Source organism: Calidris pugnax, unplaced genomic scaffold (assembly GCF_001431845.1).
Source record: "Calidris pugnax isolate Ruff unplaced genomic scaffold, ASM143184v1 scaffold1, whole genome shotgun sequence".
Lineage (NCBI taxonomy): Eukaryota > Metazoa > Chordata > Aves > Charadriiformes > Scolopacidae > Calidris > Calidris pugnax.
Window position 1 is genome coordinate 1,636,462 of NW_015090800.1, and position 18,050 is coordinate 1,654,511.

The window sequence follows — 18,050 nt, forward strand, 5'->3', positions numbered from 1 at the left end:
TTCCAACTCTAAAATTCAGTGAAATTCAGTGAAATATGGCGAGAAAAGGAAATAGAGTCATTGCACTGAAATCATGATACAGAATAGAGAAATGTTAGGTGGCCTTCCCCGTGCTCGAGAGAAGGAAATAGAGTCATTGCACGGAAATCATGATACGGAGTAGAGAAATGTTAGGTGGCCTTCCCCGTGCTAATACCAGAGTGTATATCCCTGTAGATGCCTACTATTCACCTCCTCCTACAGATGGTTTTGCCTTTGCAGCTTCTTATTTCCAATCTGCACTAGCCTTATCTAGCCAGGCAGTTTGTGCAGTGAGTAGCTGTTTGGCAATTCCTCCTGTAATCCTGTTAAATCACAGCTAATACAAGTTGTCGCTCCGCTTTGACCAAATTTCCAGGCATAACATCTTTTTTCATAGCATTACCCAGCTCAAAAGTAGTTCTGGACAGATGAGCTTGCCTTGTTGCCTCGATGCATACAGGTAAGAACATTTATTAGCATGCTTGGCCTAAATGCAGGTTGCAGAATAATTTCAGAAGTTATAATACTGGCTGAAAAAATTAGCATATTTTCCATCAGTTTATTCTACCCTAGAGAATTTTCTCTATAAAGTAGCCATAATTTTACATAATTAATAGGAAACAAATCCAGCAACTGGTAAAAATGATCAAAATACCTCTACAAATGCTTTCCTGAATCTTTGGCTGCTAGATAACTAATAATACCCATATATTGTCACACAGACATACTTCATACTTGCACATCTTTGATAACTGTATATAAATGTGACGATGCTAACCAACCCATGAACGTGCAGTGTTTTGAAATTTTTGGGGCTTTTACCACAGTTAATATGGTGCAATAATTTGGAAAAGAAAAGAAGAAACAAAAGCATAAACAACTTGAGAGAGTCAGTCTTCGATCCCAGCTGGTCTATATGGGAGGAAGATGACAACTTAGTATATAGTATATTCTATAGCTATAATATATAGTATATTGTATAGCTATCTTATATACTTACAGCATTCATTTTTCAGTTTCCTGGCAGCAGCACCTGCTGTGGAGCAATGCCAGGTTTCCTTTCCAAACTGCTGTTTTTCCCCATGCTGCCTAACTAAGAGGTGCCCAACTGCATGGGTCAGACTAGCCATCATGGTAGAGGTACTGGCACCTCAGTGTCAGAGATTATCACGGAATCACGGAATTGTCAGAGTTCTTCCAAACTGCTGTTTATCCCCATGCTGCCTAACTAAGTGGTGCCCAACTGCGTGGATCAGACTAGCCATCGTGGTAGAGGTACTAGCACCTCAGTGTCAGAGATTACCACGGAATCACGGAATTGTCAGAGTTGGGAGGGACCTCTAGAGATCATCCAGTCCAACCCCCCTGCCAAAGATGGATTTCCCAGAGCACATCACTCAGGACAGCATCCAGGTGGGGCTTGAAGATCTCCAGAGAAGGGGACTCCACACCCTCCCTGGGCAGCCTCTTCCAGGGCTCTGCCACCCTCACCATAAAGAAGTTCTTCCTCACATTTGAGTGGAACTTCCCATGGTCCAGCTTGTGCCCGTTGCCCCTCATCCTGTCACTGGGAGCTCCAACATCCTTCAACCCACCCTTTAGGTACTTGTAAACACAGATAAGGTCTCCCCTCAGCCTTCTCTTCTCCAGGCTAAAGAGCCCCAGCTCTCTCAGCCTTTCCTCATCAGGGAGATGCTCCAACCCCTTAATCATCTTTGTTGCTCTACGCTGGACTCTCTCCACCAGTTCCCTGTCTCTCTTGAACTGGGGAGCCCAGAACTGGACTCAGGATTCCAGTTGTGGCCTCACCAGTGCAGAGCAGAGGGGGAGAATGACCTCCCTCCACCTCCTGGCCACGCTCTGGGCTGCATTAGCAGGAATGTTACCAGCAGGCTGAGGGAGGTGATCCTTCCCCTCTTACTCAGCACCCTCAGGGTGAGGGGCTCCTTAGTACAAGAGAGACATGGATGTACTGGAGAGAATTCAACAAAAGGGCACTAAGAGGATGAAGGGACTGGAACATCTCTCCTGTAGGGAAAGCCTGAGAGCTAGGACTATATAGCCTATGGAACAGAAAGCTCAGGGAGAATATTCTTGATGTATATAAACACCCGAAGAGAGGGTGCCAAGACAATGGAGCCAGGCTCTCTTCAGTGGTGACACGTGCCAGGACAAGAGGCAACGGGCACACTGCCTGAACAAGCTGAAACACAGGAGGTACTGAAGGTGACTGAGAACTGGCACAAGTTTCACAGAGAGGTTGTGGAGTTTCCCTCCTTGAATATATTCAGAAACCATCTGGACACACTCCTGGCTAAGCCGGCCTGTGTCTAGACATTATTTAATTAAGCTTTATACAAAGAAATACCTACTCTTGTTTGTTTTGAATCTGGTACTTTCACTTCATGCTCCCTTTATCCTGCATTGGAAGATACAGTAAATGATCCTTTTCTTCAGACATTCTCTGTGCTCCTTGATTTCTTACACTTGCCATCTATAAAATACCCATCTTCTATTATCTCTTCACCAGGATGAAGAATATTGTTACATATTTGTTTCTCATATGAAAGGCACTTCATTCTTCTGAGCACCCTTGCCGCCCTTCTCTTCACTTTTTCATGTTCTATTACAACATATTTGAAATGGGAGAAGCAGAACCATTGGCCATATTCAAGATAAATGTACACCCTACACCGATACCATGGCATAATACTGTTTTTCACTTTTTCATTTATCTCATAATAATTCCCAACATTTGTTCTATCTTTTTTTTTTGCAGTTGCTGTGCACCAGGCTGACTGCTCAGAACTATTTATTATAACCCCAAGAACTCACTCCTGGTGGTAAAAGTCAACTCAGAGCCTACGATTTCATGTGTGAATTTAAGACCAGTTCCTCCCATCTACATTTATCTTCTCAAAATTTCATCTGCCACTTTATCACACACTCAACTCAGCATTGTAAAATCCTTCTGCAAATCATCACAGGCAGCTCCTGTGCACATTATGGACAGCAAACTTTTGTCACTTAGCTTTTACCCCTTTTTTATATCATGTAAGTTAGAAATGCAATTGGGAGCACAGGGTCTGACCACAGATCTTTCTGGGTCATCACTGCTGGAAAATGTTTTCTCCTACCTGTCAACAACCCACAGGACAAGCAGGAAATAGTGATCACACACAGTTCAAGCTTTTACTTTTTCAGTATTTACTAAACTTGCAGCTGAAGAAAGAAAGTATTTATTGCTATGCTATCAGTTATTCATTGCCCTACAGCACCAGAGGAAATTTGGTGGACCATAGTTGATTTGCAGCTCAACATCTTATCAAATATCCCCTCTGAAGGCTCTCTTTGCAGTGGAAAAGGCCACATGCTTTACATCACAAGAGATAAACCAGTCAATAGGTAGTGTGTGTAGACTGTATGATTGGTTTGATCTCTTTATAGCAAGGACCAGAATGAAAATTTGGGCCATGCCCCTAGGAAACCAGATGGGTCCTCAGTAAGCACCAGATATTGACGTTGAACAAGTCACTACCTCTCTGTTTTCCTCCATCTGCTAAATGACAGGTGTGGCATTTACCGTTCTTGGCAAAGTACTTTATAATACACTGATGAAAAACATTACAAAAAGTGCTAACAGCTTCTTTATCTAAGTGCATGAAACGGAACATAATGAAAGTTGAATGAGGAATTTATCTTATTTAGTGCTTGTCCACGGTAGGTTAGCTTTAGAGTCAGATGCACTTTGAGTGCCAAGTTAAAAACTTGTCATAGCTAGCCAACGTTAAAAAAATAAAATAAAACAAAACATCACTCTACAGTGAAAACACAGGCATAACAAAGAGCAAATCTATTATTTTTACAGTATTTACTCTTAAAAATTCTCTAACAGACACGCATACATGAAAATTATGACTTCCTCAATCCTGGGAATCTTTGGGAAACATGAAAGCCCTTACTAAACCTTCAATGGCATGAAATGGAAAGAATGGGGAAAAAAATCCACAGATCTATAAATTATTATTGATATTTTCTAAGCAATCGATAAGGCCTGAAAATGAGCGTCTAAAACACTGAATGAATATTCTTTCTCTTTGGTATCATTCCTGTGAAGAGCAAATCTATTATTTTTACAGTATTTACTCTTAAAAATTCTCTAACAGACACGCATACATGAAAATTATGACTTCCTCAATCCTGGGAATCTTTGGGAAACATGAAAGCCCTTACTAAACCTTCAATGGCATGAAATGGAAAGAATGGGGAAAAAAATCCACAGATCTATAAATTATTATTGATATTTTCTAAGCAATCGATAAGGCCTGAAAATGAGCGTCTAAAACACTGAATGAATATTCTTTCTCTTTGGTATCATTCCTGTCACCAGTAGGTCTCAGAATTGTCCTTTGGGGACAGAAGGATCACTATGAATATGAACAATTACAAACAGGAATACCAGTGCTCTTACCGAGTCAGTCTCCAGGCACAAGTGTATTCTAACAGTTGGTTCACGCTGAACCGTCTTTGGTCATCCTCATGCTGTGGAAGAGAAGAGTACAGTGAGATACAGTATTCTGACAGGAAGAATTGATGCTGGAGAGATTTTCTTGGTGTTTTCCAAAGTCCAAGTGTTCTTTTAGGACCTCTCCTTTCAGAGCGTTCAGGATGTTTCGGTCCAAAATTTTATTTGGTGAATCTCTCTCACGTTACACTGGGTTGTACTAAATAGGAGGCCAAACCAGACTGTCACAGTAGTTCCTTCTAGATCTACATATAAGATTAAGACTATAGCCAGGCCTCAGTAAACCCTGTCTCTGCTTTCTTGTTACAGACAGCAGAAGGTGCCCTTTTGCAATAGCAATATACACTCCATGTGTGCAAATATCTGATGGGAAATAACAAAGACAAGGAAGTCCGACTCTTCTTAGTAGCGATCATTGACCGGACAAGAGGAAAAAGAGCAGAAATTAAAGCACATGAAACCCCTCCTCAACACAAGAAAAAAAAATTCTGTGGAGGTTGTCAAACACAGAAAGAGGTTGCTCTAAAAGTTTGTGGAGTAGGTTTGAGTATCTGAGATTTTCAAAACTTGACTAGACATGGTCTTGAGCAACCTGCTACAGCTGACTCTGCTTAAGCAGGGGGACTGGACTAAATAGTCCCATGAGGGTCCTTCCAGCCTAAACAATTCTGTGATTTTGCTTTATTTGACACATGCCACTGGCGAAACCTGTTCCTGTTCAGATATAGCCCTCTCTCCAGCCCCATGGATTTGTTGCCTTTGATGACTTGACTCCTCCCACGCCATGGAGGTAGCTCAGCCCATGTGAGGCATCTACTGCCAGCTTGTAAGCACCACCATGTCTGAAAATTCTGCCTTTTTTCTGACTCCTGGTTGAGCTCATATCCCTAGAATTCATAGGGAAAAGCTACTGAAAGGTTTGTGACAAGCATGACCCCAGATTCACTGGTCAAGGATTACAAAAAGAATGATACTTATGAACAGGTATAGCCCTGGGAGGGGCACGGGGATGAAAGAGAAGAATTAAATAAGAAAACAGAAGCAGGAGAGCAGCACAGCACATAGGCATTTAGTGGTGATGAGCTTCCATTTCCATAATGACTGGGAGAGTTGCCACACTCTTACTACTCTTACTACTTTTCTTAGCATCTTTAGAAATGCAAATGATGGCTGGGATGGACACAGCTTGGGCTGCAGCCTGTTTATTTACATGTGTACTGCTCTGAAATGTTTGTGGTCTCAAAGGTGAAGCAGAGGCCAGAAATTATATCTGGCCAAAGATATAAGAAGAATCTGAAAGGTGACTCCATTTTAGGCTGGACTACACCAATGAAACTTTCAGGTTCTTTGTGAAGGGAAGACAAAATGGTTTAACTTTAAGCAAAACATTTCAGTAAGCAAAACAAATCTTCTGCTCGTCTTTTACCGTTTTAACTTTCATACAATAAACATAATTTCAAAAAAAATGAGAACAGCATAAGCCAAAGTGATGAAATATGATTCAGGATTATCCCCACCCCCCTTCCTCAAACAGAATTTGAAAGAAATTTGTATTTTCTAAAGACAAAAATACCAGTCTTTTACTTGCTTGGCTAAAAAAGCCCTCTCCTAATATTTTGAATGGTAGTTAATTCAAATATTGAAAGGTTGTTCAGAATAAGGTGATCACACTAGCAATTTTTGCTAGTTAATTGAAGTACAGTAGCGGTCTAAAGCTAACATTCTTGAGCAACTTCCGTCTCTGCTATGGTTGGATTCAATTTAAATATGTTAATTGACATGTGGATTAATTCACACTAATTCTGCTTTAGATCGCTATGTAGAGATTTAGCAATAGTGCCATTTGTGGAGCAGGATGTTGCTGAGCCAGATACATTGCAGATGTTCTGTAAAGAATTCCCATCTGGAGCGCTACTATCTCTTTTATCACATAGTGGCAATGAGCAGAAGATGAATTAGATGAATGAAATGGAAGGGGGGGAGGTAAGAAAAATGTTCTTAAGCCTTGAATGTGTGTGTCTTAGACCTAAGCACTAAGCTCCACACTGTCTGGGCCTTTGATCTTCTACAAACACCTGTGTTCCTTATCTCAGTGTATTGACATGAGAGGGTTAAATGCTATTATATAGGAGAACACAGAGTAGGTATTTGGGGGTTAGGGGATGCATTTGAGAGTAGATGGTTACGTTGTCTGGGCCTTTGATCTTATACAAACACCTGTGTTCCTTATCTCAGTGTATTGACATGGGAGTGTTAAATGCTATTATAGAGGAGACAGAGTAAGTATTTGAGGGTTAGGGGATGCATTTGAGAGTAGATGGTCTCTTCTCAGCAGATTTCAGAATTCCTCTCTGAACCCCACTGAATTGCTCCTACAAAAACAGTTACAAGACATACAAAAATAGCTTATGGATGAAAATTTGCGAGTGCAGCACTAATTGTGTTACATATGGCTCTCTCCTAATAATTGCTGATTTTGCTCACAGCTCGTGTCTTCTGGCTGTACCACACTCTGAGGCTTGGAGCACCTGACCTCTGATAGCCATCATGCCACTTCAATGCATGCTACAGGACTGGCATAACATCTCAAGCCTTGAAAGTATTTTGTAATGCTACCATAATCAGAAGCATGCATTCCAGAAAAAAACAGTTACAAGACATACAAAAATAGCTTATGGATGAAAATTTGCGAGTGCAGCACTAATTGTGTTACATATGGCTCTCTCCTAATAATTGCTGATTTTGCTCACAGCTCGTGTCTTCTGGCTGTACCACACTCTGAGGCTTGGAGCACCTGACCTCTGATAGCCATCATGCCACTTCAATGCATGCTACAGGACTGGCATAACATCTCAAGCCTTGAAAGTATTTTGTAATGCTACCATAATCAGAAGCATGCATTCCAGAAAGGAAGTAACACCAAACACTCTGCAGTTGCCTGCTATAATATCATGATCTGATTTTGCTGCTTCTAGACAGAGCAATAGTCAATCACATCCATCTTGACTCTCAGCAGATCATATCTCCCTTTTTAAAATTACTTTTAAAGTCATGTTAACCTAAAGATGAGTAGTGTACATGTTCTGCATGTTTTCATAATGTCACCACATGCTTAGATGTCACACTGACACCTCTGGAGACCTTACAAATAGCAGAGCCCATTCGAACTGAGCCATCACAGGGACAAGGCTTGAGCATTGCATGCTTAGATGTCACACTGACACCTCTGGAGACCTTACAAATAGCAGAGCCCATTCGAACTGAGCCATCACAGGGACAAGGCTTGAGCAACAGAACAAGACTGATAAGTGACAAACTTCCTCCTTGATCTCATACGCTGACAGGAGTAGAGGACAGGGAGGGATGAATTTGGAAACAATGTGACACAGATTGCAGGAGGGAGCCTTGAAGCTCAGATTGAAATTAGGTACCTATGATTGATAGGAACCCAGAAGCTTAAGGGGATCTGATGGACTAGGGCAAAAGGTGGGTGTATGTGAATTATTTAGCACCTGAATCCATCAGGGTGATTACTATATAGAAGAGCTGTCAAGATATGAATATGTTCCTGTGACACTAGTTAAACTGCAACCTTAGTGGAAATTTCTATAAAATAACATATTCCAAAGTTAAAAATGTAGAAGGATCCTATAGATCACAGGTCAAATTCTCCTGACTCAGTGCAGATGAACTCACAAAAATAAACAGCAGCTGCATATGTGCATAACTGTCTGAGATAGCTGAAGAAACTTAAAAGCCCCAAAGTTTGTGCCTTTTTTCTTTTTTCCCCCCTCCAAAAAGCCCACTATTTTCACATCTTTTTATACGAATTCTGAGGGAGGGAAAATTATTTTCCATAAACTGCCTGTAAGTCTGTGACTTTCAAATAAATTTTACGACCAAAGCCACACGTTCCACAGAACAGCAACAACAAAATTGACTGTGAGCTCAGTAGGGACTACCTCAGATCTGGAGTGGGTTTCAGTAGACCCAAAGAGACCCACAGAACCAGGTCCAGAGTGAAAGGAAACTCCACAGCTTTCAACACACCCCAGTCTGTGTCTCCTCTGGTCCTGACTGGTCCAGATAGACTTGCTGGTGCTCCTGCCTGCCAGCAGAATCTCTCCTTCCCATACGAGTGTCATGCCACAAGCATGCCCTGGAGCTGGAGGAATACTCTGGGTCTGTGCTTATGCCAGCTGAAGAGCTGCTCACGTTCTTTGCTGTTATTAGTAACCCAAAGTAACTTCATGACCTGAAGCTTTCAAGGCCACGTCAGTTACCATAGAGGGGCAATCAATAATTTACTTGCAGATATCTGAAAAAAGTCACCCTTCCTCATTAAACTCTATTGTAGGTTATTAATTATAGTTTCACGGAATCTTTGAGACAATAAATGTTTCCTAATGGCCTGAACACTGCTAATTTGTTTTCCAGGCTTGGCAGTTACCTGCCTGAAAGACTATTTTTGTTTGTTTGTAATCATTCCACCTTGTAATTGTAACCATTTCCAAAAAGTGGAACGTCAAGAGAGGTTGGGTCTCTGCTCCTGGCCCCCACAGTACACTGCAGTATATCAAACCTCATTTAGATACGTCAAACTGCAACAGAGTTGAAGGAGACTTTGACCATATTAATAGATGATGAAGCATTTTACAGTAGCACCATTTCAAGGGATACTTAAACATAAGAAAAGGCTCCATTCTATTTGAGGTACTACACAATTTGTCTAAAGTGTCACAAAATTTTAAACAATGGGAAAAAACAAAAACCACCTTCTTATTGTGATGGACCACTGACTTTTCTCATCTGTGATTATGCTCAGAATGTTAATGCTTACCTCATTATGCCTGGCAAAATATTGACACCATTAACACTGGCATATAGGCAAATAAAAATAGTTTTGAACTTTCAGGAAATACCACTTGCCGTCTGCTTTATTCCAAAAATTCCTTTCTAGAAGCAAGTGAGGCTCTTGTTAGAAACCTGTAAGTTGCTGCCTCTCGACTACAAAAATTCATGTCTTCTCCAGATAATCAGTATGTGGGGACAAATCTGAAAAAAAAAGGGTCTCTGGGACAGACAGAGCGCGCCCTGGAAACGGTATCTGGATAAAAGTTTCTGCTTCTATGCTGTTCCACTGGGTGTTTCTTCTTAAACACCACCTAGCCATTAGGAATTTAACAGCTCTGACCCACTACAACTTGTGGAGTTTGTCTCTTAGAGACCACCTAGATTAAAATGCAGAGTAGGACAGACGTGTAGTCAAAACAAATCTAGCAGTCATTACTCAGCATTATTGTAATCTGTGTATACTGGGTCACCACTTGACAGTAGAAGTATTGGATTTTCTCCATATTCACTGTCATTCTCAGGATTTCAACGTGTGGAGAAAAATTTGCAAGGTGTTGAATACCTTCACCACATGCTATATGCATATAAGTAGGAAAACACATTTGTATAACTTCTAATTCGTGTCAGCCCAGAAAATGTTGGAAATCTGTAACTGCCTAGAAGGATCAATAATATATTATTACATTTAAAAGACAGAGATGCCGGCCCAAAAAAAGATAAGTAGTTTTTCCACCATTGCACATACTCCCTTGTGCCCATAATTATATCTAATCACCAACACTCCACTCTTCTCAAGCCCTTCTTTGGCTGCACTACATGGAAAAACGAAGTTTTCCATCTCCTAACACAGGATGTCTTGTCCCAGATGTAATGCTATAGAAAGAACCATCTAATCTCTGTTTAATGCAGACAACAGAAACCACATGGTGATTCCTACCTCAATCTCAACGACTGGTAGTTAAATGATAACAAGGTACCACCGATACTTTTGCAAGACAAAACTCATTTCAGTGGTCACTGGACTTACTCTTTTGGCTGCTGTGATATGGGGAGCGGGTGAGTAAGGACGCAAGAGAGGGACACTTGCTCACCCCCTTCTGAAGGTATATCAAATATCAACTTATTTCCTCTAGACTGAGAGCAAGCAGTTGCAATTAATTGATTTGAATAATTTTTGAAGAAGTGACCAGGTGATGAAAGCCTCTGTGTTTCCTAATTTGTTCTTTTGGATGATGCTATACCAAGAAGAATCAATGGCTTTTAAAAAATAAATAACTAAGTGAATAACATTTGCGGTGATGAATACCAATAATTTAAGCCAAGATTGTACATATCAGCACTAAAATATTCTGGTTTTATCTATAAACTGGCTAAAATTTAAATACATACATATATTTCACCTCATTATAGTCCTTTTTTAATGCTCCAGGTAACACATTGTACTGACCTTGATGGTTCACATGGTGGGACATAAATTAAAAGAAAGGCCCTACCCTTTCTGGTTAGAAATCTGCCATCTGACCCATTTATTGACAGACTCAGGCTGATAGCATACTTATGCAAAGCAGTTAATTGGTACTATCTGTGAACAGAGTCAACACACTGCCAGTGAACACTGCCCAGAACAAAGCTTCTACTGTACTGTAAACTTTGGGTTGGAAGTAATTCAAGGTGGTCCACTGGGAATAAAGCTCACATTTAGTAGCATAGGTTGGTGTCATTAAAGCCCAGTAATCCACTGCAAGGTTGCTTAAACTCACACAATCTGAGCAGGAATCTCGCTGGATTTAAGATGATGATAGAATAACCTTTTCTGTAAGGAGAACATGTCCTTTTTACATGTCTACATACAAGCACATACACACACACAAGTATGCATCACACATCTATAAACGCACATCTATAATGTGCATCACATCTATAAACACACCAACTGTGATTCTGGCTTTTATCAGTCTACCCTGGTTTTCAGTAATAATGACAAGAATCCAGATCTAATTCATTTTACACAGTACTTTGAGTGGTTTTGCCCTAGAAAGGCTGATAAAAAATAAGAATTCTCTGACGACCTGAAATAAATAGCATTAAATCCTGACAAAACTATTTCTTTCTAAAAAGGTAGCCTTTGGTTTCTTTCAGTTGTGTGCTCCCTACAGTAACTCACTAGATACAAGTCCAGGAGCAGTACGTTTCAATGGGAATTCAGCAATAATAGATGCATTCTCAGGAAAGCAAATAATCTCTTTTTGATTATTACTGCAGGTTGCTACATAAAAGGATTGGTGAAATTTTATTTCTTCAGGGATGCTGGAAGAAAGTGGAATTTTATTTCTTCAGGGATGCTGGAAGAAAGGGGAGGAAAAAAAACCAACATACCGTTCGAGACAAACTTTGCTTCAAATTACTAGTGTTGTGTAGTCGAAGCTGAATGCAGGTGGTTGCCTTGCGAAGACTTTCATGGCTGCCCAAAGTATGATTACTGCAGTTTAAGGGGAAAAGAAAACAAACACCAAACCACAAATGAATGGTTATCTCTGCTTGCCACTTCCTTCATTTTTTCCTCCCTCCTTCTCCTAAAAGGACTAGATTCTAAGTAAAGCAGATTGAATAGTATAAAACCTTTTTACTTGGCAACTACTTCCATGAAAACTGTTAGGGTTTGGTTCTGGCATATTTTCTGGTGAAATAATTTAAGAATAACTGCTTAGTTGTATATTTGACCATGAAGTTCTGTAACACCGAGAAAGAATACCCTAAACAAACCGCGCGTGATCCCAAACCTTGAGATCCTTCATTCATGTTCTTCAAACCCAAATTAGTGAAATTTACACAAAGTATCTTTGTTATGACTGCACCACTGCAGAATGTCTTGTAGTGTTTGTACCCACCTTGAAAATCAAATATTAACTATAAGTTTGAAGATCACATACACTAAGACAGGTGGCCTGCTTATCACTCTTAGCAACTTCATCTAAGTTATAACACAGTCTTAGTTTATCACTCTTAAAATTACTTGGAACAAATCTAATTTCAGTATTTCCCTTCCACTTTTTGTTTTAATGAGGTGAAATAATGCAAAAGTTATTTCATAATTAAGGCAAACAACTTTTTACATTTTAAAAAAATCATTCGGGATTAACAGCTAGGACAAACAGCACTGATCTTTGCAAAGGCAAATTCATCACTAAAACAAGTTAATATGCATCATCAGTTAAAACTCTAGTACATGTTCAATTAGATTCATATTGTTTTTTTCAAAACTCCAGGCACAGAAGCACCAAAAGGGACATTCCATATTTATACAGATTTACAGCATAGTAAATTGTCTCAGAACTTCCTGGGCATGAAGGAGAGATGATTCTTTTCAGGCTTGTCAAGTCCCGTGAAAAACTCAGAATTCAGCTGTAAACTGCCTTTCTTTCTACCAAAAATGGTTTTTGATTGAATATCTGAATAAAACTTGATTTAGTTCAAAAAAAACCACTTGCCCATTGTATAAATCATGGAAAGCGTGATGTAGGAGAGAGACTCATATCTCACATGGCAGCACAAACGAATGGTTAAATTTAAATAAATGTGCTGTACATAATGGTCATTCAGCACAATTACAGGGATTTCATATATCTTGTAAGTGTTCTGCACCTACACTGCACTGTAGTTAAGGAAATTACATACTCATACCTTTTGTGACCTCTAATGGAGACTGTAATATAGGATTTTTAAATTTTCTTTTTTTAAACAACTACATTAAAGTTCACAGAAGACAAACCCATTTCCATCTGACATAACAAATGCCTAAAGCAAGATTCTCTGATGGCACAGATGTAAAAGTGAGAAAAGTTAACACCATCACAGTGAAATACCTGTACTGGTGGAAAGCATATCACTGCTATGCCTCAACCCTTCTCAAATCCCTTTACAAGCAAAAGTCCAAGCAACCGATTCCTGGTTCCTGGGGCTGTACCAATGCATAGATTCCCTTCTGCTGCTCCTCAGCTCACACCTGTGTTGTGCCTACCCGTGGCTTTCTTGAAACTTCACCCTCTCCCCATTTCACCTAATCATGTCTACCTTATGACTCTAATGATGAACTCTCGCATAATCCTTACATCCTTTAGAACAGCCTCACACCTGTTTTTCACCTTTACCCCACCATTATTCCTGCTCTTTCCATTCTGTCTTACTTTCAACCTTAGGACATGTGTAGTAACAAGAAAATTATGAAGAAACACATCTGTGAGTCCCGAGTCGCTTTTTCCCCCGATTTCTCCAGTAAACAGATTCCTATTGCAATGCCAACAATAAGCCAAGCCAATGACAGAATTTGGCACAGCTACACCAATACAGAGTAGTGTTCTCCTCATGTAAATTGCTATAGCTATACCCTCCTCTGTAGTTACAATTTTGGACTGCAGATGCATGAAAGCTATCTTTTGCAAGTATAATTATTCCATGTCATCATGCTTCCAGGCAAAACAAGCTACACCAACAGAAGTTAAATTTTTTGGTTATAACTACATTGTTACGGTTTGAGAGAACCCGTAACAATCTATTGTCATATAGACAATTATTCTATCACCTCATGACGCCTCCCCATCCGGAAAGGGGGATCGGGGAACACAAAGAAACACAAGGGTTGAACTATAAATAGATTTAATAGACTAAGACTAAATAATTAACAATAATACTAAAGAACCAGTATTAATCCCTATACTGACATAAGATATACAGGAATTCACTCAGCCAATTCTCTCAGTAGAAGCTGTGCACTCCCAGCAGGGACAGCAAATGGCGGACACTGCCAGCGCAATGGCTTCAGGAGGAAGGGAAGGCCTCAGGGCTCCGGCACCGGGGCAAGGAGTTGTCTGGTCCCACCGCCATCAAGGGACAGAGAGCTACACAGCAAACTTTTCTAATTTATATTGAATGTGACGTTCATGGTATGAAATAACCCTGTTGGCCAGCCTGGTTCAAATGCCGAGGCCTTGCTCCTCCTTGTCCCTGCGCCTGGCAAGGCTAGAAAAAAACACTAAAACTTGAATCCCTCAGAGCCTGGGTCGCTATAGAGTTAATATTTTCACAAATTCAGGCACTAGAGTCTAAACACTACAACTTGAATCCCTCAGAGCCTGGCTGGCTATAGAGTAAATATTTTCACAAATTCAGACACTAGAGTCTGCTAAAAGTGCAATTTTACCCAGCATTAGAAGAAAAGTTAGTCCTGTGTCTTTCAACCCGGGACATGCATCTACAAGCGGTTTGTGTTAGCTCTGCCGTGTCAGGCAGACACTATAAATGATCAAACCTTTCATTGACACAGCAATGCAGCCCGAGACACTGCAGTCAGAAGCACTGGCGACACAGTTGACTTCGTGAGTGGATTTTATTTGCACAAATACAAAGAGAAAAAAAAAAACTTCGACAGGTATGGTGACACAAGAGACTAGACAAAACGGATTAACACCTCAATCTAATAACGTGGAAACCTGGTCTAGATGAAAAGTGAACTACAAGAAAAGGAGGTGCATCTTCGCCACAGAGTACCTTTTAGCCATACCCCAGGCTGTAACACACTATGCAGATCTGCTACTATACCTGTACTATTAAGAAAAAAATAATACAGCTCCCTTTGGAGGATAACATGATTACTAGTAACTGTTTTACAGTGCACTGAGCTCTGTAAAGGAAACACAAATGAAAATGTTACAACACTATTAACTCAACAGTTTTCCACCTATTTTTTGCTGGAGTTAGATGGAGAATACAGCTTTGATGAGAAAGACCTAAAGCAAAAGGCAGTCTTTGTCTTTAAGAGCCAAGCTAATGAACTGGGCAAAGTGACATGACTTGCCCGTGGTCTCACATGGTCTCACAATATATCAGAAGCAGAGAAAGGGAAAATCCCTCAATCTCTCAAGACTCCCTCACCACTAGATGATTTTACCTCCTCACAGCAAGGTTCTCTGATGTGCTATAAGCTCCAAATCCTAATACAGTTCAATCAGACTTTTTTTTTTTTTTGAAAAGGACTCAGCTGAGCAGCCTTTCTGAATGAAAAACTTAATCTGCAGTGACAAGAGAAAATGAAGTTTATTTTTTACAAAGAACATATTCATCCAAAAGGTGCTTGCTTCTTATGATCCCAATCTGCATGAATATAACTCTGCCCAGTGTATAATTAATAGCTTAAACTTCACTTTGAGTGAAAACCAATTCTTATTTAGGTCTCAATTCTCAGAGAATAGAATTAGTAAGGCAAAAAAATGTCATCAATAAGGTCATAGACAGGCATGCGAGCAGAAATGATAAGCATTTAGAGTTTTTTATTTCATACCCCTGCTCACTATGTTGGCTAAACTGCAAAGCAGTAAGGTAACAGTGCAAATTACACTATGGTAGAGTGTGGATGGAATTAAAAATACATATAAAAATATCCTTTAAAAAGTCTGACGCCTTCCGAAAAAAAAACCCCAAAAAGGCACTTTTGGAAATAAAGCCTATAAATATTCTTGGACTACATTCCTTTGCTGGGTCTGCATAACTGCAACCTCTTGCTAGCAGACAGATCAATAAAAAAATTAATTTAAAAAAAAAAGAAAAAAGAGAAAATAAAAAAAGAATGTCCCTTATTCTTATATACACTCACGTGCTTTGTTTTACTAGGCATTTCAGGATGCCCTGTATTTGTAGCCTGTAGTTCAAAAGACAAAAATGTCTAAAAGGCAGATTGATTAATTTCTATCACATGAGGACTATTGTTTTTGGTTTGCTGCTGGCATTGAAAGCTAGGAGTTATTTGACACAAGCTGCTTAACCACAATTTAATTTATTTTTATATAACTTCTTTCATGAAGGTCATCATAAAATCATTTTTAGGGGCATCCATTCAAAATCTAAGGAAAGATGGAAAACTGTGAAAGTAAGATTTAAAGGTAGATAGACAAGGTTTGGGTGATGGGATGATAAAGCAAACAATTTTTAGAAACAGCAGATGGCCCTCCAAGAAATAAAAGATGATCATGATCAGGACAAGTGTAACAGAGGGGAGAGCACACCCACAGCTGGGAAACCCAGAGAAGGAGAGTCTACGGATATATATGAAAAGCAGAAACTTCTACAAACACTGATAAAAATTGATGACACAAATATGGGGTTTACTCCTCTTCTTTCAAGGAGTCTCTGTCTTTCAGACAGGGTTCTGCCTCCAGATGCACTTACACTGAACATCTAAAAAAGGAACTTCAGCAAATCAACTGGGAAAGTAACTAACATACACCTTACAATGACAGAGGGGGCAGGCACAAGGTGGCAATGAATCCTGACAGCTTCTACAGGCGCTGCAAGAAAAACTCGAGAGAAAAGGAAGCGTAGGAAGAAAAAGAAAGCCTGCAGGTTGAGGCAAGGCCAGGATTTCTGATCAGTAAACAAAATGAGATTCCAAATCAGAATTTCACAGATGGCTCTGCTAGTTACGCTCTGACCTCCAGCCTATATGCAGCCTTCTTATTTTTTTTTTTTTAATTTGGATGTTTGAAACCTGATATTCTACTTGTGAGTCAGATACGATGTGAGCTCAAGGATATCTCCATAGGAAGGGAATAATGGATGATAAAATCTTGCGGTGCTGACTGTAATTGTCGTTAGCACACACGTATTTTTTTCCCCATCTCATTCAAAGCTAAATGGATTCCAGAAATCATCAAGTCTTTCAGGTGCTTCTGCAGGAGGCAGGATGAAGTGCTCATTAATACAGTCCCATATAATAGTAAATGAAAGCTTTTGACAGGTCTTCACAAAGTTGTCTGGTTCACTAAACCACTCTGGTCTGAGAACAATTCATCATGTCACTGTTTTGGCTTCACTTTAAATTTTTCTGGATTACAATAATCACAGCAGAGTATTTATTCCCTTTGCTGTCTCATAACTCGGGGAACTTCTACTGGAATTCATCCTTGAACAATTTCCAAATACTCTTCTGGGGAAAAAACTCCACACAAGTACATCAAATCACTCTGTTAGCAACGTCACGAGGAAACCAATTTGCACTAAAAGATAGCCCAAACATAGGGAAAATTTCACCCTGGGGCAACTCCGCAGCCCGTGTTAAGGTGCCCAAGGGATCATTATGGTCTGGGGTTTCAAATTCCAGATACAGGACTCTGATGAGGAGGCAGAAGACAGGGAGCTGAAAGTACGGCACTGTATAGAATTACAAGCTGCTGGGGCCAGAAGTGCAGCTCAGTGCTTTCTGCATGACAGTGGAGGAGCAAAGCAAAAAAGCTGAGAACATTATTGACCTTGTTTCACTGCTAATGAGACGTGCAGAGATTCTGCAAAGTGCAGGAATTTAAACAGTCCACTATTGATGCGTTCTTCTCAACAGTGAAAATAAAACTGTTTAGAACATACTGTACGCCGTGCTGAGATGCACTGAGCTCACCCTCAATACAATGACTCATTATTTCCATTTTCTTTAGCAATTAGTTTGAATTGAGAGGAAAGTCTCAAAAATAAAAATAAAAAATCCTGGCCTTCTTATGTAAGGCCAGATCTATGTATGACCTGATTCTCTGCTCGGGGGTTCGAGTGCTGTAATGCTTCACACAGGCTCTGCTGTACCAGCTCCTGCTTTATAAAGATTTGAAGAGTG

At 40.0% G+C, this 18,050-nt stretch overlaps 1 protein-coding gene across 1 annotated transcript in view; it reads right to left on the minus strand.

Moving 5' to 3' along the window:
• PIK3C2G (phosphatidylinositol-4-phosphate 3-kinase catalytic subunit type 2 gamma) overlaps positions 1 to 18,050 on the minus strand; it is a 240,142-nt gene that overhangs the window by 191,257 nt on the left and 30,835 nt on the right. The window contains exons 7-8 of the mRNA XM_014937275.1: positions 11,777 to 11,879; positions 4,493 to 4,563 (exon numbers count right to left, since the gene is read on the minus strand). Of these exons, the coding sequence (XP_014792761.1) occupies positions 4,493 to 4,563; positions 11,777 to 11,879 (174 nt within the window). The remainder of the gene's footprint in view (positions 1 to 4,492; positions 4,564 to 11,776; positions 11,880 to 18,050) is intronic.